At 42.8% G+C, this 24,650-nt stretch overlaps 1 protein-coding gene across 8 annotated transcripts in view; it reads right to left on the bottom strand.

The window, feature by feature from the left end:
- Nucleotides 1-24,650, bottom strand: part of ANKMY1 (ankyrin repeat and MYND domain containing 1) — a 41,718-nt gene that overhangs the window by 13,987 nt on the left and 3,081 nt on the right. For 2 of the 8 annotated variants that reach the window (XM_053389942.1, XM_053389936.1), the window contains exons 2-11: nucleotides 23,258-23,586; nucleotides 18,192-18,501; nucleotides 16,398-16,544; nucleotides 15,005-15,474; nucleotides 13,150-13,366; nucleotides 12,670-12,834; nucleotides 10,259-10,647; nucleotides 8,897-9,068; nucleotides 7,303-7,455; nucleotides 5,708-5,854 (exon numbers count right to left, since the gene is read on the bottom strand). In XM_053389942.1, coding sequence (XP_053245917.1) covers nucleotides 5,708-5,854; nucleotides 7,303-7,455; nucleotides 8,897-9,068; nucleotides 10,259-10,647; nucleotides 12,670-12,834; nucleotides 13,150-13,366; nucleotides 15,005-15,474; nucleotides 16,398-16,544; nucleotides 18,192-18,501; nucleotides 23,258-23,307 — 2,220 coding nt within the window. In that variant the 5' untranslated portion in view covers nucleotides 23,308-23,586. Of the gene's footprint in view, nucleotides 1-5,707; nucleotides 5,855-7,302; nucleotides 7,456-8,896; nucleotides 9,069-10,258; nucleotides 10,648-12,650; nucleotides 12,835-13,149; nucleotides 13,367-15,004; nucleotides 15,475-16,397; nucleotides 16,545-17,522; nucleotides 17,626-18,191; nucleotides 18,502-20,795; nucleotides 20,885-23,253; nucleotides 23,587-24,650 lie in introns of those variants that run through there. The other 6 variants (XM_053389941.1, XM_053389940.1, XM_053389937.1 and 3 more) reach the window with 6 other exon arrangements.

Raw genomic sequence — 24,650 nt, 5'->3', positions numbered from 1 at the left:
AGGTCCTGTCATTGTATGGCAATGCAGCAGAATGGGCAATGAGACCACCATTTGAAGGAGAGTAAGGGCAAGAAGGACCTCTAAAGCTGTTGCATGCTTTCAGCCCAATCCTAGGATTGCCTCTCATGTTACATAGGAACAGCAGATGCAGAACTGTCTCACAAATTTGCTATGCAAACTTCTTGTGTAATGTGAAAACAGAGCAAATTGTATTTCTCCTTCTTCCTAAGAAAACCACTTATGTAAGCAGTTCTTAGACTGCAGGCAGCCAGCTAAAGAAACTGCCAGATTGGCTCTAGTTATATACGACAGCCCATTTGTAGCTGGCTGGATAAGAATTTAACCAGTAATCTTTCATATTAGCTGTGCTGGTCCCTCCAAACTACAAAATAAATGCTATTTGGTTCTTAATGTTGAACTTTTACTTAAAGCAGTACTCAGGACTTTTCCCAAACTAGAAAGGGGATGCTGCATTTTAATTTAATGAACTGCTAAGGGCCTCTAGCGGTCAAAGTTTGTGACTGCTCCATTGTTGCCCTCACCATAGTTCTGATACACTGCCAAAAGCATAATATCCTGTCCCAATGTAATGAGTAGGAGAACTATCATTGCAGCAGAATGAATAGCAATCTGATGTTTATCTTTGCGGGGGGAGGGGTAAATTGGGGAAACATGCAATGGAGACAGAGTAAGCAGCATTCAAACAACCAAATCAAATATTTTTAAAAAGCAAAAAGGTCCTTGAAACAATGAGAATGCCTAAGGGACGTTTATGTCGGATTCAAGCCAAAAGTCAGAGCCTCCAGCTTAGCTCTTAGTCCAGAGGAATTTGGCCACCCTCCAGGTGCCCGGCTTGAATCCTTAAGACCTCCTGCCAGCGTCTGCCGGCAAGATCAAAGGAGGTCTCTTCGGCGATTCTCCTCAACGTGAAGGAGAACACACCACCACTCCTCCCCCACTCCTCTCCCAGGGAGGGGGAAAGAGACAGACAGAAATATATCTACATGTCTTTATTTCTGTCTTTCAGCAGTACAGAGAAAACATGTCTGCACACTCTGCTTCCCCACTGCAGAGAGAGAAAAAACTCCACCCATGTACTTCCAGTACAGGGTCATGTGCTGCTCTGAGGTAACATCCGGCTCTCAGAGCACTTTACAGACAGTCCCAGTTTCCCACGGGACAATCCAATAACATCCATATCCTGTTTACCATTCCAGCCACCTGGTGCTTGCTTCTGCATTGCTCCTTTTTCGTAACATCCTCCCCCAAAAGAATCAATGCGTGTTGCAGCAAGCAAAGCATGATCCAGAGAAGAAAACAAACAGTTGTTATACACATAACACTCCCCTGTTGTTTCAGTTCCACCCTTGGAACTCCCCGCCACTGGTTTCCCCAGTGTACCTCTCTGGTTGTCTGGTTTCCAAGGAATGAGTGCACCTGCATTACCTTGGCTAGCAACTCTCTGTTGTGTCTTTGTCTCTGACTTAGACACAGCTTCAACCTGTCCTCGGTTGTTTACAACAGCAACACATGCAACAGCTAAGTTAGCAAACTCTTTTGAGTACCTCTTGGGTGGTTGACCCTTTGTAACTCTCTCAGACCTACGTATGAGGTGCTGATCCTCTCTGCTCACTGGTCCAGTCTCAGGACTCTTTGGAGAACTAGTTCCAATGGTAAACAGTGGTTCATCCTTCAGTTGTGAAGGCCTATCTATTGTGTGAGACTTCCTCTCAATGACTGTGACAACTGAGCTCTCCGAGCTATCAGTGTCATCACTTTCTGTACAGCTGAAATCAGTGAAATCATCATCATCTGAATCGTCTTCAGTGGGAAATGTGTGTACTATCACTCTCTCCTGTTCAGGAGTACTCTCTAGAAATTTTGTGAGAATCACCTGACCAGATTCAGACAAAATTACTCTGTAGAGACCCTTTTCATACCCCACAAAAATGCCTCTGGCATTCTTTACTCCACCTGGAGCTTCTGTTCTCACATGAGACCCAAAAACCTTGAAATGGGCAACAGAAGGTTTTCTGTGGAACAGTTTCTCAAAAGGAGAACTTCCCAACTCTTTTGAAACCTTTCTCATTTTCGTATAACAGAACGACATTAGAGACTCGGCCCAGTACTCATGTGGCAGATGTGAACTAAGCAATTGCGCTTCCATCCCCTTTTGCAATTCTCTGTTCACCCGTACACAGACACCCCTGTTCCACGCTTCCGCTGAAACAGAAACCTTGTGTCTGATCCCCTTCTTCTTCAGGAACCTTTGGAAATCCTGTAAAAGAAAAATCTGCTTCTTGTCTGTGAATAGACAATCAATGTTAGCATCATGCATACTCTTAACTTTGTCACAAAACTCCTGAAACCTCTCCAAGGCTTCCTGTGGCTTTCTCAACACATAAACCCAGACATAGTTAAAGAAATGATCCACACACACAAGATAATATCTTGCATTGCCTCTAGATGGTTCTAGAGGACCAATCACATCAGCATACACCCGCTGAAATGCTCTGTTGACTCCGGTCTTCTTCTTGCTCACACCTGCAAGAGAAACTAGGTTAGACACAGATGAATTACATTCCATGTAATCACTTTGTGCAAAAGTCAACAAATAAAGTCCATCCTTTTCTCTGGCCGAAAGAAATAACTCTCCATCTTTGTAGATCTCGCAGCTCTCAGCATCGTAGGACAGTTTCAGTCCTCTCTTTGCAATCTGCGAAACACTGAGCAGATTGAACCTCAATTCAGGAACCAAGTAAACATTGTTTATTGTCAAGTCCAGACTCTTAAGATAGACAGTCCCCACGCCGGCCGCTTCTAGCTCCTGACCATTGGCCTGTGTCACAGTGAAGCTTTGCTTCTTAAACGATGAAAAGAGTTCTTTGTGTGGAGACATATGAACTGTCGCGCCCGTGTCAATAACAAACGAGTTCCCAACGTCTGGCGTGGTTCCTTTCGCCATCATAGCTTTTGCAGGTTTCACCGAAGTCTTGGTGTGACCTTTGCCTGACGCCTCAGGCTTTGCTGAGCGGCCCTTCGCTCCTTTTGGCTGACGTGGCTTCTTACAGTTCCGCTGAAGATGCCCAGCCTGTCCACAATTGTAGCATCGGACAGCGTTCAAAGCTAGAGCTTTTTCTCCAGTAGCTTCATCTGCGGGGGAATTAGAACTCCGTTCCTCCCTCCCCCGGTCCTTTACTTCCAGTGCAGCAAGTCTGTCCTGTTCATTCAGAACTACGGCACACACCCTCTCCGCGGTCAAATCCTGAGCCGGGAGGGAACCAAGCTGACTGGCAACCGTTTTGTAAGTCCGATTTAAGCTGTTGATCATCATGAAGCAAAACACTTCTTCCTGCAGACGGAAATTGCGTTCCACCATCTGCTGGCGCAGATATTTCATCTCCGTCTGGTGCGCTTGAACATCTCCATCAGGCGCAAGCCTCAGATTGGTCAGCTTCTCAAAATACAGCAACGCTGAAGAACCAGCATCCCTCTGATGTGTTCTTCTCAGCATATCCCAAATTTCCCGTGCATATTCCGAACCCTGAATATGCACCAATTGGTCATCTGACACACACAGAATTATAGCCGTCCTGGCTTTCAAATTCTGTGACTCCCAACCTCGGGTTGGTGCTGCTGGGATGGGGTTCTCAATCACGTCAAAGACCCTCTGATTCTGCAGCAGGGCCTTCATCTTTATAGACCAAGATGAATAATTGTCATTAGTGAGGGGAGGGGGATAGGGCAAACCTCCCGCCTTCTTGGAATCCATGCTGAATCCAAGGATCAGTTCTGCACACAATCTCAAGCCAGCTCTCACTTTTCAAGCCAGTAAAACTCCAAAAGTCTTTGTTTACTGCTTCACTGGCAGGCTTGCCTTTGGGCTGTTTTTTCAAAACCCTTGCACAGCTGCGCAGATACACTTTCGATTTCCCAGGCTCTTTTTAGGCCACTCAGTAACTGGCAGACGTTGCCTAGCAACCTGCTCAGGACGGAACTCCTTATCTAAACCACAGGAATTCCTGGTATGCAAGCTTGCTCTTTCAGAGCTGTTTTTCTCAAACGCAGCTTGTGAACCAGAGAATTAAACCTTTCTGCGTTCACTTCTCTCTCTTTCTAGCCCGAAATGCAGCATACCTTATGAGCATACACTCCTCTCGGTGTCCAGCTGTCTGTTCTCAGCTTCTGGCTGCAGGCAGACGCTTTTCTTTATCTCCTTAGGTGCAGAGGATGGCAACGATTCATCGACCTCTCACCTCTCATGCAGATTCTCATAGATCAGATATCCATCGGTCTGCTACCAGTTGTCGGATTCAAGCCAAAAGTCAGAGCCTCCAGCTTAGCTCTTAGTCCAGAGGAATTTGGCCACCCTCCAGGTGCCCGGCTTGAATCCTTAAGACCTCCTGCCAGCGTCTGCCGGCAAGATCAAAGGAGGTCTCTTCGGCGATTCTCCTCAACGTGAAGGAGAACACACCACCACTCCTCCCCCACTCCTCTCCCAGGGAGGGGGAAAGAGACAGACAGAAATATATCTACATGTCTTTATTTCTGTCTTTCAGCAGTACAGAGAAAACATGTCTGCACACTCTGCTTCCCCACTGCAGAGAGAGAAAAAACTCCACCCATGTACTTCCAGTACAGGGTCATGTGCTGCTCTGAGGTAACATCCGGCTCTCAGAGCACTTTACAGACAGTCCCAGTTTCCCACGGGACAATCCAATAACATCCATATCCTGTTTACCATTCCAGCCACCTGGTGCTTGCTTCTGCATTGCTCCTTTTTCGTAACAGTTTATAGCACATATTTTGATTTGTAAATAACTATCTGAGCTCTTCATTATTAAGTGTTCCAGCAAGGGACCATCCGGAGTAAAAACTATCTAAAACAACAACAACAATTTTTCAAAGGGTTACAAAATGGTTAAGGCAATGGTTAAGGCTGTTCAGTCAAGTCAGCCTGTGTGTGCTTAGGCACATACACAAACACATATCATCATCATCGTATTTATATCCTACCGTTCCACCAAGGAGCTCAAGGTACATGGCTCTCCATCTCCCCATTTTATCCTCACAACAACCCTGTGAGGTAGATTAGGCTGAGAGACAGTGGCTGGACAAAGTTCAACCAGTGAGCTCCATGGCTTAGTGGGGATTTGAACCCTGATCTCAGAGGTCCTTGTCCAACACTACACTACAGTTGTAACTGAGTAATTACCATTCAAAACATGCAGATGCAAGCAAGCCTATTTGATCTGTGAGGTTTTGTTTCATGCTACAAAAGAAACCAGTATTTTATCATTTGAAAAGAAAAAGTGGTATACTGAGTTGTATTTTCAGAATGTGTTTAATGATACATTTCTGTTATTTAAAACAATTTTAAAGTCTAACGAAAAGACAGTAAACGGTTTATGTGCTCACTTTGGGGCAACCAATTCAGACTCCTGGTCAGCCAACAGCGATTGCAGATCTTTGCCCATATATACATACTAAGGATTAGTTTTAATACAGCAGGGGGGGGTGCATGAGCTACTGGACTTCAGGCTTTATTATCAGACCCTTCATTTCCATATGTTTGAAGAAGCTGGAAATATGTGATTCCTTCTTTTAAAACATAAATTCCTTACTAATGTAACACCTGAAGGCTACACAAGTTAGTGAAGAAGAGCTTTCAGGTTGCAGAAGAAAGATTCCCACAGCTATCACTCACCTCATAATCATCTTCCCTCTCACATGCAATATGAAGAGGAGTCCTCCCACCTTCCTCTGGGATAATGGCACATTCTTTGTAGTAGTTTTTGGGTGGTCCCATTTCATTATTCATTTTAATCATAGATATATTTTCAGTAAGCTCATTCTGCAGGTAGAAATGGGAAAGAAAATCACCAACGTAGAAGGCTGCAGGCACCTTAAAGAGACACACAGTCTGCTCCCCGGAGCGAAACAGGAACTATCCTCCCTAAACTATGCCCAATGGGAGTTCATAACCTGTTATGCAAAGTTCACTGCTTCTCTCAGAAACATAGCTGTTAAATTACAGATTTGAAAATAAGGGGCCAGCAGCCTTGAAAATAAGGGACCAGCAGCCAAAATAAGGGACCTGCAGCCTCACCTGTTCCAGGCACTCCAGTCTTCCTGTCCTCCTGCAGTCTGGTCAAACTCATGCTGGGTAGCTTCGAGAACACTGTCCAACCAACTTTGTAACCAGAGGTTCAACTGAATAGAACTGAATCACATGCACCACAAGGCCTATGCAGCCTCAACTTAAGATGGCTCCCCAGCCTGGCTTTGCACTGCAAAGTTTGCAGCAGCACGTGCAACAAAATGGCGTCCAGCATTCAAAAACCCCCTCAGCTTGCATTAACTAGCCACACACAAGGCATGCAAGCTCCACCCCCAGTAGTTCTTAGACTTCTTATTGGGTGAGCAACACGGCCAAGCAATACAGTTGGAGCCTCCCCTCCTCCCTGGCCGGCAGGGAGGAAGGGAGGGAGAGGAGCTGCTTCTTTTGAAATTCAAGGGACATCATTTAAGGGACATTTAAGGGACATCCATCAATAAGGGACAGCAGCGGGGCATGGCGCTGGAATAAGGGACTGTCCCTTCAAATAAGGGGCACTTGACAGCTATGCTCAGAAATCTGCACTTCTTAATTATTCTGAAAACACAGTTAAAAGGCATTTCTACATACTCTCTAGTCATGAGCTGTACAGTGCTTATTAACATAGGCCTTTTACTGAGTCAGACCACTGGTTCATCTAGCCCTACATGGGGGAAAATTTGATTTTTAAGGGGGGCAATTCGAGAATGAGTTATTAATAGGCCTTTCAATAGGAGTTCACTTTCTGAATAAGAAGAATTATATGTCATGTGGGGGGCAATCAGGAGTTTAGATGCTTAGGTGGGTCATGGCCAAAAAAAAGTTTAGGAACCACTGATCTAACCCAATGCCACCAGCGGACCTAGAAGATCTTGGGCTGAGATTTTCCCCAGCCCAGCTGACTGGGGTCCTTTTAGCTGCAGATGTTAGTAGGTTGCCTAAGAAGTTCAGGAAGAGAAAAGCAGAGCCACGCAGACTCAGGGCATTCTGTACACAGTATATTTGGAACTGCCCCCACTCCCTGAATATATGTTGCTGTGACCGCATTTGCTACGATGTTTTTTTCCTAAAAGTACTGTTTCAGGATAAATAGCACAGTTCTTAGGATACAATGCAATTATTTTCCACAACACTTTTGCCAAAAACAAGTCAATTCCTTGCTCCTCTCCGGCACAAGTAACAAGGTTGGAATTAAACAGACATACCTTGTATGAAGTCCTATCAGGCCCATATATATCATTCTCATCCTCTGCCCTTACGTTAGGATCTGTAGCTGAATGAAGTAGTGAGCTTGTTATTTCAACCCCTTCTTCACCAGGAAGAGCAGCAGCAATATGAAGAGGAGCCGTGCCTCCAAGCTAAAAAAACAATGCTATATTTAATATTAAATCATAAGTTACAGAACATCTCACTACTGTGCATTCCTAGGATAATAGAACAGTGAGCCATTCCAGCATTCAATGTCACCATTAAAATTTCAGCTCAAATTGAAGACACCTAATTCCCAGGTAGCATAAATATCTGAGGAGTACATATCAAGAAGCAAAGTGCAGTCAGAAATAACTGCTAACTGCAGTCAGAAATACAATCACCCTCCACTGGATGGAATGGTTAGGCTGGATGGTTGAAATTTAAAACCAGTCCAGGCAAGATGGGTTCATAAGGAAATATCTCTGTCCCTTAGAGCCCATGTCAAAGCAGCAAATCTACTCCTCTAGCTGGGCCCTTTTTGGAGGGATGTTCCTTGCTGAAGTTTTGAAAAAACACATGCCCAGCACATGGTGCATCATCCTAGCACCAAGATCAACTGAGGATACAGAGGACTTGGTCCAACTCAACTCATATACAAGACACCCCAAAATTCCTATTAAGTTTCCATTATTACCGACATTCATTAAATTCCTCTAAAATCTCTCTATTCTAATATCTAGAGATAGGAGAGAATTGTTGCAAACTAGTTACAATCAGTAAAAAATACTTTTCTTCTACACTGATAAAACTATAGGGTTGAACCCAATGCTGCTCTCCCACTCGCAGAAAAGTTGAAGAACATTTTCTGATCCAGTGGAGGCATTTGCTAAGTAAGATGAGAGGAGGTAATTTTCTCCAATTTCCCCGCTTCCTGCTGCAATCCTATGAACCCCCTGAAAATTTGTTCCAGAGGGTTGTGGAACAATACAGAACAGCCTGGAAGGTGATGCAGGGGGCTACAGGGTTAATCGGTGTGTGTGTGAATGCCTCCCCACCTCTTCTGTTAGCAGATAACTCAAAAGGATTTTAAAAACCCACTCTGCAATGTTAAGATTAGCATTAGCTTTCACTCATTAAGAATAAGAGACTCACAACACAGGCCTACTATACAGGTTTACTCTGAAGTAATCCCCACTGTACTTGTAGGATTTCAGCTCAATAGATTTATCACATGAATCAGAGTAACAGAATAGTGTGCTGCAACACAAAAGGGTAGGCATGCCTCCTACGACTGGAGAAACAGAGATTTGACATTTATATCTGGCATGTGAGCTATATTCTGTACACTTGCATAAGACACCAAAACTCATACAAGAGCATTTATGCCAGGCATAGGCAAACTCTGGCCCTCCAGATGTTTGGGACTACAATTCCCATCATCCCTAGCTAACAGGACCAGTGGTCAGGGATGATGGGAATTGTAGTCCCAAACATCTGGAGGGCCAGAGTTTGCCTGTGCCTGATTTATGCCATCAGTCCAATCACTAACTTAAATTCTAGTCTCTCTTCTTTAATGAGAATTATCACACACAAATAAGGTTTCCCTACTCTGGTCGGAAGTCGTATATCAGTCCTTGCTCCAGCTTCTAAAAGAAATCTCACTGCATTTGGATCTGCAGCTTTAACAGCAAAGAAGAGGACATACATAGGGATTCTGCACATATTGGGATCTGCACCTCTCCTGAGCAACAGCTTGATAGTAGCCAGTCTCTTTGCGTGTCTAAAAACCAGCAGAAAACAGAACCCCATTAACTGTTGAAAACTTTGATAAGTGCAGTGTTGCTAAACCTGAAGGTGAGGGTGGTAGAACTGTAGCTGTTCTGCAAGTGATGCAAACAGCTACAAATATATCATTGCTGTAATCTATCCCAGCCCTGCATCATCTCTGGCCTTCTCTTACCATGCAAATCCGCTGGAGATCCGCTCGCGCTCCATGGAGCAGACGCTGGTGCCACTCGTGGCGCAGGTAGCAAGCGAATTGCAGTCGGTGGGTCTGCCCTTTCTGCCGGAATCCCCTCTCCCTGCTTTCCTCCTCACCCACCCACCCCAGTCCTGATTTATAGGAATGCAATCCGGAGCTGCTCCGAATCGGGGCTGCCTCCCCCAGGGTGGGCTTTGTGCATGCAGAAGTCCCAGTTTCTACTTTCACCCACTGCTTAGCCATCACTTTCCCGGGTACAGTTTTAAGGTGTTGGGGGTTTGGTGGTGGTGGTTTTTTGGAGGGAGGGTGTTTGCATAAGGCATGCTGAAGCCGCCGGGAGATGCATGCCTTGCCTGCAAAAACCCTCCCAATTTGATCATCTCGCCACCGCCACCTTCACCGGTTTCCCCTCCCAGCCAAGAAACTGCAAGGAGCGCGAGGGGAAAACCTTTTGGAATCCCAGCCTGGCCTTTGTTGTGCTTTGCTTTGTGTTTTCTGCTTTCCTGTGGCCCACTTTATACTGGGTAACAGATTGCAGCCTGGTTTATTGCTTTCATTTTATGGATCAATGGTCTCATTAGATAGTAAAATTCATGTTAAATTGCTGCTTTAGGGGTTGTTTTTAAATGTCTAGAACGGATTAATCCAATTTGCATTACTTTCTATGGAAAAGCGTGCCTTGGTTTAAGAACGCTTTGGTTTAAGAACGGACATCTGGAATGGATTAAGTTCAGAAACCATGGTACCACTGTATACCATCACTCAATACCAATGCAGCAAGCAAACTGCACAATTTCAGATCATTTTTCAGAGGTACCATATGATGCCTTCTAACCTTCCTTCTGATAAACTCTTCACTGCAAAATCAGGGAAGTTATACACAGAAGCTATCCATACTGAGCAGAGCCCAACTGGGACCACCCTAGCAGCAATATTAGTGTGGTCATTGGCTTCAGCAGGCTGCCCTGTGTTCTTCTATAGTCACTTACTCTGTTATTGATGCTGCCATTCTTCCCAGAGTGCCTTCCTGCTGAATGAGCCCTTCGCAGTCAGCGAAGTATGGCACTTTTAACATGTGTTCACTAAGAGCAGCTGCACCGCGCTGCATGGCTTCTACTGAAACCTGAATCTTGAAGTTGTAAATGCCACAATTTGTCTCAGAGCTCTTTTCCACAGCGCTGCTCTCTGATTCCTCAGATGACTTAACATATGTGTCACGTTCTGACTTTTCAGCAGAGCTCAACGGTGCTTCTGGTGATGCATGGCTGGCAGAAGAGGATCCTTTCAATTCTGTACTCGGCTGAGATGGTTGAGAGGACTCCGACTGCGAAAATGGCATAGATCCTGGAGATATGTCTTCTGGCATTTCTTCCATCGCCTATATCAAGCAAAAAAAAAAAAAAAAGCGGGGGGATGGGGGATATTATTTCCAAAACCAGATTGCTGCACCCCAACATAAAAAACTGCATTGTTAACATACACAGACAGACAAATTCATACCATTAGGTTGTCAAAGAAAATAGCGAGAAAGTTGACGTATGTTACTCTTCTAAAGAATTTTACAGAAAGAATTTGTCAAATACACAACATATCTCTTATTTGTTTCATTTATACACCAACTGTTAAGTTGTGGGTGAACATATCAGACAACACAGCGATTCTTCCAAAGCAGCTCTTTATTTGTAAGCTGGAACAGAACTGAGGAGCTCAGTCAGCCTGCTTATATAGAGCTCCAGAACAATGTAACTGTTGCCATTTTCTAAAACTATCCAATCACTGAACGTCACTTTCGATCCTTCATTTGCATACAAACTATCCAATCACTGAACGTCACTTTTGATCCTTCATTTGCACAACTATCTACAGCATCCCCCTGCTGGCCCAGGGTGAGAACTTCAGTCCATAACACCAACTTTCTTCCATGAAACTCAAAGTAGTATACAAATGCTCCAGCTCTACTCAGAACTGTCTAACTTCAGCAAGTCTGCTGCATTACATGCCTTTGGACTATGTTTTAGAGTTTAGACTCATTTCATTATGAATGGCTACTTGTAAGGGACAAATATATCCAGTTGTCGTAAGTGGCAAGGACTGCTATTCAACTCTTTAACAGATACAAATGAGCTTGCTCCTATACACACAACATACAGGAGGGGCAAAATGTCCAATAAGAGAGATTTCAAACCTTATTTTTATCATTGTTAATAAATGTCAGGACTTCAAAATGTGTATTGGTTGTACTTGAATCCTCTTCATGAGCAACCCTACATAGTACACATTACAATAGACTACTCTAGAAGCACAATGCCATACAAGGCATAGTTATCACATCATGACCCAACATCTTCTTTAAGATCACAATTCTGGAGCAATTCATTTCACTCCACCTCATCATCTCTGGACTGCAATGCAAAGAAGGCTTCAGGCCGCTCTGCCTTGCAGCTTTGAGAGAGTAGTTAGGTTATTTCTAGTAAATGAAATTACCGTATTTTTTGCACCATAACACTCACTTTTTTCCTCCTAGAAAGTAAGGGCGTGTTATGGAGGGAATGCCTACGGGTGGCGGGGGGGGGGATCTGTGAGCAGAGGATCCATGGTTCCCCTTCCTTCCCTCCTCCGTGGCTCGCTTTGAAACAGCAAAGCGGGAGAAGAGCCACTGAGTGGGGAGGAGAGAGGGACAGAGAGCCTGCTTCTTTAAAGGAGCAAAGCGGGAGAGGAGAGGAGAGGAGCCGCTTACACTCGTGTAAGTGGCTCCTGTCCGGTTGGCTCCTTTAAAGCAAGCAGGCTCTCTGTCCCTCTCTCCCCCCCACTCAGCTCGCTACATAGCAGCAAAGTTTTTCAGCTCGCTAAGCCGGGGATGAGCGGGGAGGAGGGAGAAAAGCAGAGCCTGCTTGCTTTAAAGGAGCAAAGTGGGAGAGGAGAGGAGCCTTCTCCTCTTGTACCCCTCTCCTGCATTATTAGCAGCATCCTTCTCCACCCACCCCACGCATGTTCCTTCTCCCCTTAAACCCCTCTTCTGCATTATTAGCAGCATCCTTCTCCACACACCCCACACGTGCTCCTTGTCCCTTGAGTGCTTTTCCTTCCCTCCCCACTTAAAACGTGGTTACAAAGCACGGATCCACATGGATCCTCAGGATTTTTGCATTGGGCTACTCCAAACTCACTGTCAGATCACATGTCTGTGGCCACAGCATGAACCAAAAAAATCCTACATCCACTGTTTCGTTTAGATTTTTTTTTTCTTGTTTTCCTCCTCTAAAAACTACGTGCGTGTTATGGTCGGGTGCGTGTTATAGAGCGAAAAATACGGTAATTTGGATCAACAGTAAAAGAAGAAGAAACTATTAGGCATTTCACTGAACCGTATTTCAGACTTACAGATTTATGATGGACTGACCTCTCTTCGAGAGAAGTTCCTTTCAGCAATGTTGGGCTGAAATGATTCTTCTGGGAAATAATGAATAACACACATAGAAAGAGCTGATAATCCTTCATCACTACATTTATTCACATCAGCCCCATTATCAAGAAGAAGGTTGATGATGTCATCATGGTAATTCATCTGCACAAGAAAACTATTTAGGTTATTTTCATACAGAATTAATACAATTTTCAGAAGCCTACTTATTTTTACTTTGAAAAAATGGAGTTTGACATTGTGGGTTTGTTGGAGGTAGATATATACTACAGGTAAGGTTTCATATTCCTCAATTGGGGATTTCCCCTTAACTTTCTGTTCATGTTCACAACTGCTACTCATAGCTATTACGGTACATTAAAAAAGAGGAATTATGTCACAGCACGGAAGACAAAACAAAACCAAGCCTATTTTGCCTTAACAGAGTATAACATAGTAAGATACAGTATGCAGTCTCACAGCAGCAGCAGCAAGGGCAGTATATCCATGTACATCTGCTATATCTGGGGGGGCCAGGTTGTCCATCAGAATCTCATCAACTCTATTATAGTTTCCTTCGGCTGCCTTCTTAATCAGCTCTTCACCAGCAAGCTCTTTGGGACCTTTCTCTCCAAAGCCATTCCGGTAGCCTTCCAAAATGAAATTAACATCCCAGTCTACATCCTTCTGGTAATGCCTAAAAATGAACAAAAAAAATGAAAAAGCTAGATAGACCATTTAAGTATTTCTATTCTCATCAGTTCTGACCTTCCAAAAAACTATTTGGAGTGATGGGATGGAGTTTTCCCTTTTCTCACCTGTGTGTACATATCACTGGCCTAGCTTCTCATTGAGGTGATAAACCTGTATCTTGGCTGTACTACCTCAAGCTGCCCATATATGTGCATGTGTGGTGAGTTATTGTAGGACCGAATGCTCTCCCATACAAAAATATTCCCTCTGTATACAAAACTAGGTTGTTGTTGTGACTATTATTAGACAAGTAGGAGGGTTTTCAATTTAGCCTTCTCCCCAATATGATAGAAAACTATGTGGAGGGTTTTTTTTTGTCTTATATGAAAAGCAATCAGTCATGTAAGCATCCATGTTTAGTCTGAAGTGGCATGTCCCCGGCACAGGCTAACCCTCCCTGCAGAAACTAGGCTTCTGCTCCTCCCTTCTTGCAACAGCTCCTTGGGCAGTTTGATAAACAGAGACAGGGTCACACCACACAAAGACCATGAATTCCATGCAGAGGGCCTTCTCGGTAGTGGCACCTGCCCAGTGGAAGACCCTCCCATCAGATGTCAAGGAAATATTTTTTTAAAGAATATTTATTAGATTTTCCAATTTTTTAAACAAACAAACAAAAACAAAGCAAACAAAAACATTAAAAAAGACATAAAATTCATAAACCATACTTTTAAATAACAAATTTCTCAGACCTCCTCATACTTCTCCTCCTTGTATCCCAATTAAGGTTATTTGTTCAGCAAATCCTTCATTTAAAGCATTACAGCTCATAACATTACCTTATTTTACAAACCCTTTTTTCCCCCATCTATGTTCCTTTATATCATTACAGCTAGAAACCACTCAATTTCAATCCAACACCATTTAACTTTCCTTAATTTTACAGTATTTCTGTAAATAGTCCTTAAATTTTTTCCAATCTTTTTCAGCCGACTCTTCTCCCTGGTCAGATGTCAAGGAAATAAACAACTATCTGACTTTTAGAAGACATCTGAAGGCAGCCCTGTATCAGGAAATGTTTAATGTCTGATGTTTTACAATTTTTTATATGTACTGTAAGCCACCCAGAGTGGCTGGGGAAAGCCAGCCAGATGGGCAGGGTATAAATAATACAATTTATTGTTGTTATTATTATTATTCCAGCGATTTCCAACTTGCATATGTCTCTTTCCATGTCCCTCCTTTCAATCCCACCCCAAGGAAATGGTGAAAGGACTATTGGGGGATGGAAGAGAAAGGTTTGATAAAGGGGAGACAAGATTGGCTCAAGGCCACCCCAACCAACTCCCACACTACTAAGAAAACTAGTAGTGCCCAACAAGCAGTGCCACCAGTAATAACAAGGGAAAGGAAATGAATGCAACAATGAATGTTCATGGACCTTTTGGCATGTGTTGGGGCTTCATTGCAATTCAGCAACGATTGACATGACTACAGCAAAAGTGGTATAAATTTTAGAAAGTCACACAAGCTGAACTGCATCCAGTTGAAAAGAAGAAACAGCAGTAAGAAATGGGACTTCAGCAGCACTACTATCAAATGTATAGCTATCATCTCGTCTTTTTCTCACATTACCACTTACCTATATCTATAGATGTGTTTCTGCATCTTGACCAAGAAAGGTGTTATATTGGTTATAGGCCATAGTTTTTCATAAGCCAACCGTTTCTTTTCCTTAAAATACTGGCAATCAAAGTCTTTCAGAAAGGTCTTAGTATGAGGAAGATTATCCGCATCAATTGAGTATATGTACAGGTTTTCAGGCAATGTGTAGCTATCATCATCTAAAAGAAGACGCTTGTAGTGGTAGAAAAATGGGTCCTTCTCCTCATTCAGATCCCAAAACTTATGCGTATCCTCTGAAATATACTCTCTGCTGGTCTCAGCATCAAAATAGACACTAAGTTCTGGGAAATCCGCAAGAGTGAAATATCCAGGTATTTCCGTACATAGTTTAATTATATGATTTCGATGCCACAATCCAATGTCTTGACTATCATCTGGATGGGTTTCAATTCCTGGTCCAAACCGCTCATCCCCCTTGTAAAGCCCCTTTCGGCAGGAAAAAACGAGAACAGAAGATGCAAGAGAGAACCACAAACAGAATTCACAGTTTAATTCAACTTGCAATAATCTCATCTCACCAAAAACAATTAGCGGCATGATCCTGTCAAGTGCCTAAAAACATTCTTACCCATTCTTTACCAGCAGGATTTGGATTAATTTTATTATTAGCACTGAATTTTTCTGAAAAGCAATGCTTGAAACAAAAAAGGTAGGATCCATGAAAAAGATGCAGAAATTAAGACTGTATCTGATTTTACATCATCATTATTGTTGCTTATTAAATTTGTATACTGCCCTTTGCCAACAGGTTTCATGCAATCTTGTGTAATTTGATTTATTAGACATATATTGCTTTATACTAAAAAAACTTCAAGGGATTATATATATTTAACAATGCTCAATAAGAGTATAGAAACAGTTATAAACACACACTTTAATCAGAATTCAAGCACCAGATTTTTTAGTGAATTCCAAGAGCTGAAATTCTACATCCGCTCCTCTTACTAGGTACATCTGGCATAGACCCCTTAAGTATGCACAGGGGGGAATCTCCTTAGTAAACTGCTTCAGAGCGCTTTTTGAAATATACTTTTCCATTTTAGTTTGCTTTTATACACAAAAGTTTGCAAAATCCACATCTTATCCAGCTGCTATTACCTGGTATCTATCACTTCCTTACACATTTTCTAAATTCTGTGCAAACAGATAGAAGCAATATGTCCTATGTTGCTTTTTTTGTTGCGCACAGGACACTAACTAGCTTTGAAGTGCATTCATTTTCTAATTTTAAAATGAGCAAATTTGTACTAACTCTGAAACATTCAAACACAGAAGTTTTCTGCAATTACTTGAACTTCACATCATACCTATCAAACAGCACTATGATAATTAGAAATACTTTTTATTACCTGAAATTTTCTTCCATCATTAAACTCCATGACACCATAGCCTTCTTTACGGCTAAGATAAAATGACCCTATAAATTTGGAGCCATCAGGCCAGAAGTAAACCCCTTTGCCATGACGGTGATCTTTATAAAACTGCCCCACATATCTCTGCAATAAAACAGAAAGTAAGTTAGGGGAGAGCAGGTGAAGTACAGTGGCAGTTACAACCGACTGCAAGTATGTATCACAGAACTCTCATGAAGAAAATTATGGAAAGAAATAAAAGAAGGATTTAACTAGTATTTTCAATACAGTTTAAGCATGGTAGCATTCATTTCCAAGTCAGGGAGGCTTATTCCACTTGGCTTCATCCTGAGGAAATGACTGCACAGAAACATATTGAGAATTACAACATTTAATAAAAATGGAATATATGGAGGATAAAAGTTCAAACAAAGTTAGTATCCCTGTTCAATCCAGGATTTAGTGTCTTGGAAAATTTCATTAATATCAGATTTATTAGGGTGAATTACTTTCATTTCAAATCAGAAAAACTGGGTAAGAGTATACACTCAACTATGACAGAGATATACTTATTAAATTTTGCCTTAGCAAGCATTACTGAGTGTAAACAAGGAAGTCAGAGTGATCTACTTGACAAAAGGAATAAACAGAACACATGACATTTTATTTGAAAGCAGCAGACCCGAACTATTTAGTAATCTACACATTTGTGACTATAGGAAGACCGCAACTTGCACACATTTAACTTGTGCGTATTCAGCTTTACGCGTACGGCAAAATAAATAAATAAATAGGAAGGGGGCAGAAAGGAGGTAGGGTTCCAGGAAACATGACTTTGGAAATTGCATCTACCACTGATCCCAGTGGGTTTTGACTATACACAATTTTGGCTGTAAGCATGATCCCTGGAACGTAACCCCCGTGTAAGCTGTGGACCTACTGTATTCCATATCTATACTTGCTGCAAGTAGCAGCAAGAACAAACCACTGTAGCAGCTAGGTCATCTGGAAGCCAGGAGAATGACTTGTATTTTAAAAAATAACTATCTTCCCCTTGTGCTTTCTGTGCTGCCTTGCGATAGTACATACAGTATTTTAATTAAACAAACATGAATTACTCACAAAAATGATAACTGCATCTAAATACATTAGAAAGGGTCTGGAAACCAAGCCTTATGAGGAACAGTAGAGGGAACTGGGTATGTTTAGCCTGGAAAAGAGGAGACTGAGAAGAAATTATAACCATCTTCAAACTGTGCATAGCTTGGCATTAGATGCTGGTTGAACTATGTATCTTATTTATTGAACATTTACCGTTTAGACTTGAAACTAACATGACTAAACCTGCTTCCAATAGTACGTTTTGTGAACCGCAGTTAAAATGTTAGACTATAGGCTGCAGTTGCACCTAATATCAAGTTTTAGTAATAAACAAGAAATTAGTATTTTATTAAAGTTGTTATTTCCTATGGAAAAGAAGTCACACTGCCTTTCAAGGTGCATGCATGTTTTAGGCTGCAATCCTAACCTTGTCTATTTAGAAATAAATCCTATTGATTCCAATGAGGCTTACATCCAGATAAACAGAATAAGGTTTGCATAAACTAATGGGATTTACATCTACGTAAACATGCCTAGATCATGCTATTAAACAAACATTAAACAGATAGGATTCCGATATAAAAACTTACCTTGGCTACTTTTGTTTATTATCATCATTATATATAAGAATAGCAACGTTTTTAGATGCAAGAACATACATTGCAACATTTTAATATTAAGCCGGTTTACCTCACCATTGTCCCACGCAAATTCTCCATACCCAAGTTTTAGATCCAATGCAAATTCTCCTCTATAGCGAGAACCATCAGGCCACTCTTGTACACCAACTTTAGTTTCAATCTTGTTGTTGTTCATGTCTTCTTCACAATATAATAAATATTGCTGTTCGCTTTCTTCCTCATAATCTTCAGCCTCTTCTTCTTCTTCCTCTTCTTCATCACCATCATAATCAAGTGCAGATTCTGGCTCATGCTCAGTTTCATCTTCCAGTTCAACATCCCTTGACATGCCACGTCTTCTCTTTTTTTTTGGTTTCACTCTGAAATCATTATTAGAAAGAGTCGCTAATGTTAAATTACCAAACTGAGGACACAGAACATTAATCAACCAAAGACCTGGTGAAAGAGATACGTTTTCACCCAGAGCCTAAAGATATGTAAAGGTGGTACCAGTTGAGCCTCCCTGCAGAGAGCATTCCACAAACAGGGAGCCACCGCAAAAAAGGCCCGCTCTCATGTTGCCATCCTCCACATCTCTTGATGATGAAGGAGGCACACAAAGGAGGGCCTCAGATGATGAACGCAGGGTCAATATTGCACCTCTGAAAGGTTTTTAGTCTGTCTGAGGCTTACAACAATTTTAAAAAGAAATAATGTTAAGATAATTTTAAGAAAGTGTGCATCCTAGTAATTTAACGAAATACGCGGGTGGCACTGTGGGTTAAACCACAGAGCCTAGGACTTGCCGATCAGAAGGTCAGCGGTTCAAATCCCCACGATGGGGTGAGCTCCCATTGCCCTGCTCCTGCAACCTAGCAGCTCGAAAGCACGTCAAAGTGCAAATAGATAAATAGGTACCGCTCCGGCAGGAAGGTAAATGGCATTTCTGTGCACTGCTCTGGTTCTCTAGAAGCAGCTTCGTCATGCTGGCCACATGACCCAGAAGCTGTACGCTGGCTCCCCCGGCCAATAAAGCGAGATAAGCGCCGCAACCCCAGAGTCAGTCACGACTGGACCTAATGGTCAGGGGTCCCTTTACCTTTACCTATCTACAGGAATGTTTAATACAAACAGCCATACCACAGCAACCAAATGAAAAGAGCCAGCAGAATCTTAATGCAGAATCTAGTGACTATATCTAGATGCCTGACTCTATAGAAAGATCATGTCTGCCCTTTGCCACCCATCAAACTCAAGTGGTACATAAGAGAGTTCACCCCACAGAAGAAAATTCCCCATACCGATACCACCTTCACTATTTCATGACACTTAAATCACGTAAAATATGTCAAGTATTTCCCATACAGAAAAACAAACACAAACATTCTCCGCCCCCCACCCCATCTATCTACAATATGTTCCCCTAAAGAGATTGGCCAGGGCTGCCAGAGAAACCTGTTAATTACGATAGACAGATAAATCAATGTGCTTGTATATGGCACACCACACTCCAGTGATTTTGGTTTTACCTGTCACAAGATTTTTTAAAAGTTTACAGTACGTTAAGCATCACACTTCAAGCCTCAGGGGTAGTTCTGCATAAAACTTCAGTACCCCTTGCACAGGTGCATTCTTCATCTGCCACAGGCAACATTAGTATGCTCCTGATTCTGACTCTAAACAAACACTGAGGACACATTTTATGCACTGTGGGAAGCAACCATCATAAATCAATGTACTTTATGGCACCCACCAAGCTGCTAGCTTTAAATACTCGATCAGTTGGTAGAGCATGAGACTCTTAATCTCAGGGTTGTGGGTTTGAGCCCCACGTTAATTATTCTTCTTCATCATCATCATTATTATTATTATTATTATTATTACTATTTATACCTCGCCCATCAGTCTGGGTTTCCCCAGCCACTCTTGCTTCCTGCATTGCAGGGGATTAGACTAGAATCTAGATGATCCTTGTGGTTACTTCCAACTCTAGAATTCTGTAGACGCAGATATGGCCAAATGGTACACACAGTGTTTTTTTCTGGGGGGATGCAGGGGTACGCACACCCCTAAACATTTTGTGAATCTTTGTACTTTTGTCAATTTACTGTGTTTATTTTTCCAGATTTGGACTATAAAATGGTGATTTTCTTGAGTCAAAATGAAAGTACCCCTAAATATTTTTTTTAGGAAAAAAAGCATTGGGGACATATATACCCTTTGCTCCTGTCCAACCACATTACGTTTTTATGTGGTATTCACTCCCAACAGTAAGCAGTTTTCCTAAAGTGGTTAACGAAATCTACAATCAATAACTTGCGTCATTTTTAAATGCTTACACTTAAAAGTAAAACAATAAAAACACACCAAGGTAGGAGAGAAGAAGAAACCCTCACAAATTCCACCAGTTTTCACCCATCTATATGCACCCACCCACCACGTGCCAGAATGGCCGCGTGTGCGTTTATGCCTTCGCACACGCAGCCCAGCTCCACCGTTCACACGTAACTTTCCCCACGCGTGCACACCTGCAGCCACGCGGGGAGATTGTGACGCGCCTGGGCTTCCGCCAGAGGTCTCCCGAGGACAATAAACCTCTTTCCCCCCAACCCACCCACCCTCCAAGTAAGCAGAAGCCCCGGCTATGAGAAGCCCCCGAAGGCGGCCAGGGCACCCACCCAGGAGCCGCAGCGGCGCCCCCGGCAGCCTCCATTCGGCCTGGACGCCCAGAGAGAGGAGGCTCTAGCTCTGGCTGAACCCGCCGGATCCGCAGAAGGGCCGAGGGCGCAACGTAATAGACCCCAGGTGGCCGGAGAGCGGCTGCCCCTCAGCGGAAAAAGCGACGCGCGTCTGGTCCGCTACGCAGGTCCCGACCGACTCCCGCCAACCCCTCTCTCCCGTTTGGGCAGCGCCGCCTCCCTGTTCCCATAGAAACCGAGGCGGGGGGGGTTGGCGCAGGCGCACGCGCGGCCTCCTTGGGCCCAACTGCCGCGGGCCCTTTGATCCCTGAGGTGACTTTCCTGCCCAGGTGTTGAATTGTCACGTGACGTCCCTGCCCTCCCACCACCACCACCCCACGCCAGTTCGCCCTGATTCCTTTCCCTGGAGGAAAGCCTTCTTTGGTACTGTATTCCTATATCCCGTGTTTCTCACAACAGTGAACAAACTAAGAATAAAAATATTTATTCTATGCAATGAAGGATGGCAGGCACATGTGTCCTTCTTCGTTGCTTTCACCGCTCTTTGGTGATCAGGTGTCACTTTTAGCAGAAAATTAATCTACATTCAGTCACGCCTCGTTGGTTCACAATGGTATGTAATTATAATCGGATCTAGACTGAAATTTGAAAATATTGGGTGCATCTTTTTTTTTCCTGCAGCAGCGATAACAAAGATGCCCAGTCGAAACAAAATAAAAAAAATCATTTCAGTAGCATCTTAGAGACCAACTAAGTTTGTCATTGGTATGAGCTTTCGTGTGCATGCACACTTCTTCAGATACCCAGTGCTTTTCTACAATAAATAAATGTTTAGGGGTACTCTCATTTTGACTCAAGAAAATCACTATTTTATAGTTCAAATCAGGGAAAATAAATACAGTAAATGGACAAAAGGCTGTCATCAGGGGTAGCAACGGAACAGACAATTCAGCATGCTAGAGAAGAAACTAAAAAAATTTAAATTTGTAGTTTCTTCTCCCATTAGGTTCACAAAATGTATGCGTACCCCTGCGTCCCCCCCAGAAAAAACACTGAAGATGCCTACTAACAGAGAACTCATTCTCTGAATCCTTGGCATAAAAAGCCCAAGTCAAATTGATATGGCCCCTTTAGATAGATGATCCTTCATGTAATGCGTTCCTGCTTGCCATCATTTGTAACTGCTTGATAACCTAAGAAGAGCCATACTCTAGATCAGGCCAAAGGTAAGTCTAGTCCAGCCTTGTGTTCTCACAGCGGCCAGCCAGATGCCATTGAGAAGTCCGCATGCAGGACTGAGTAATGTAATGGCAAGCTTGCCACTTGTGATTTCCAAGCAACTGGTATTCAGATATATTGCCTGTGATGCTGGCTATCATCATATTGCATTTGAGCCTTGTCATGTTATTGTTACTCTCTAATAGGCTGTGTGAGCTACCTTGCCAGGTGGTTTCTGTACTGTGACATACATCTATAGGCAAGTCATCCTGTCTTTTTGTTTTTTGTTCAGCAAGGCTGTCCTGTTCTTCCTGCAGCCATTTCCTGAAGCTGCTGGTTCTTTTTTTTTCTTTCCAGAACGTATTTACACCTTCTGCACTGGAATACAGATAACTATTTCTCAACTTTCAGTCCAGCCAGTATATGAAAATGGAATATCACAGTAACCGACTTGGAAGTGCCAATCAAAGGTGGGAAATGCTTCAGTTGATTGTGGAAATGCGGAAACAAATGATACAGAATAGGCATCAGAATGCACTGGTTGTTTCCAAATGGTCACAGATGGCAAGCTACTTGCATAGCTATATTCTGATGTTTGCAAGTCAGGATGCAAAATTAAAGCCCATTCCAATGGCCATTTGTGAACAAGCTTACAAATCACTATGTAAACTGCCAAAGAACCCTTGGTTTACCCAGAGTTGCCCCACCTCTTCCTTGACCTCAGAATCTGCCAAGGCCCCTATGAAATTTTGTTTTGGTGGGGTTGTTTGTTGGAGACATTGCTTATTTTGGAGGGAGATGTTCCTGCTTTTTTGTTAGCGTTTTATTTACTTTGAGGAGTCTTGGATATTTGCCTAATTTTTGCAGATTGGATGTGTGTCCGAACCTCACCAGTATTTGTTCTGTTAAATGGCTATTTTGTGGTGCCCATGAAAAATTTCTAAATTTGCTCCTGGCCCCTTAACAGGTTGAGGACTTTTTTAATGCATTCAGCTGTATCTCAGTTAAAGAATATGCAGTAGCAATATATAAACAGATAATTTAAAACTCTATAAAGCAATCGGTAACAGAAAATTATTCAGCACCTTTAAACAAAAGCCCAGCATGACCACAAATCACAATAAAATAATAGAAATCAGAACGACAAATTTCTACAGCCTGGTTAGTCATTATGTAAAACAACAGTTAACAATTTCATTTAAAAGAGCTGCTTACGGACTTGTAGGGATACGGCCTGTCCAATCTCACTTGAAAGAGAATTCCACACATATCCTTTTTAAAGAAGCATGTTTGTCTTTAAAGCTGTAAATGTCAACTCGCACATCTCTGAGTCATTATATAATTTGAACGGTTATGAGTTCTGCTGTTATTCAAAGCGGAGAAAAGCCTCTCCCTTAAAATGGCTTGGTCCTTGCTCTTACTCAGTATCAGTGTTCAGTTTCTTCTTCATCATCATCATAACCAAGTGCAGATTCTGCCTCATTTTCAGTTTCATCTTCCCCTTCGTCTTCTCTTGGGATGCCATCTCCTACTTCCTCTTTGTTCACTCTGGAATCATGATCAGAAAGCGTCACTAATGTTAATTTACCAAACTGAGGTGATCTAACCCTAAACTCACATTTGGGAGTTCCACTGATTTCAAAGTGACTTACTTGGAAATAAATATGCTTAGTGTGCCTATTGACCATTGCAAAAAATCCTTTTGTACTTCTTTTGTGCAATGCTCTCCCAGCCCTCATTTGACAAGAGAGTAAAGTAACATCTGGATAAGCCCTCTGGGGGACTTCCGGGTTAGCGCCAATGACGAATGGCGGAGTTCCTCCGACCGGAGGAACGGGCTCTGTGGAAATTGGGTCTTCCCGTCGCGGCAAAGGCGGGGACCCGCTAGAAATCCCAGGCGGAGAAGCCTGGGAACGTGGGGTTCGGCAGAGCACCAAGAGCGCCTCCCCTACTCGCGAGGAAACCCCTTTTCGGGGCTCCGGAGTGAAGTGGGGTAAGTAGCGCGGTGCTGCGAACCGATTGCTATTTCCACGGAGGGAAGCCGCACAGCCATCGCCGGAGAGCGCTGACTTTTTCCTGATGACAATTGGACTCTAAACCAAGTACCCGTGAGCAAAAACGGAAAATTGGATTAAGAAATCTGTAAAATTTGTGAATTAGGCAACGAAGCGGGAAGGTTTAAACAGGAAGTCCGCCTCCCACTTTTTGTATATAGACTGAAGCAAAGACCTTGCAATCTAACAGCCTGGAAAACTGTTTTAAAGTTGGAAATTTCCTGCATCCACAACCAATAAAACCCCCTTGGAAGCAGGAGAAAAGGGGGGGGGGATTTGACTGTTTAATCCTGCAGGAGGAGAGTAAAGGAATTTAAGTTTCCATCGTCCCAAACCTGGGGTCGGGGTGTCTGGACAGAAATTGTTTGAGACGTCTATTGATTGAAAGTGGAGCATTTTGACAGATAGTTTTAAAAAAAGAGAGAGAAACAAATTAACTTCAACGCTACTTTCTGCATTTCTGCATTTTAAAGAAACAAAGTATTTGAAAACCGAAAGTAATCTCCTTTGTTGGATACATTTTAAAAATGGATACAAATAGAAATTGTGTCCCCTAGA

The sequence above is a fragment of the Podarcis raffonei genome, chromosome 5 (genome assembly GCF_027172205.1).
Source record: "Podarcis raffonei isolate rPodRaf1 chromosome 5, rPodRaf1.pri, whole genome shotgun sequence".
In the NCBI taxonomy this organism is placed as follows: Eukaryota; Metazoa; Chordata; class Lepidosauria; order Squamata; family Lacertidae; genus Podarcis; species Podarcis raffonei.
This window is presented reverse-complemented; position numbering and strand designations above follow the sequence as displayed.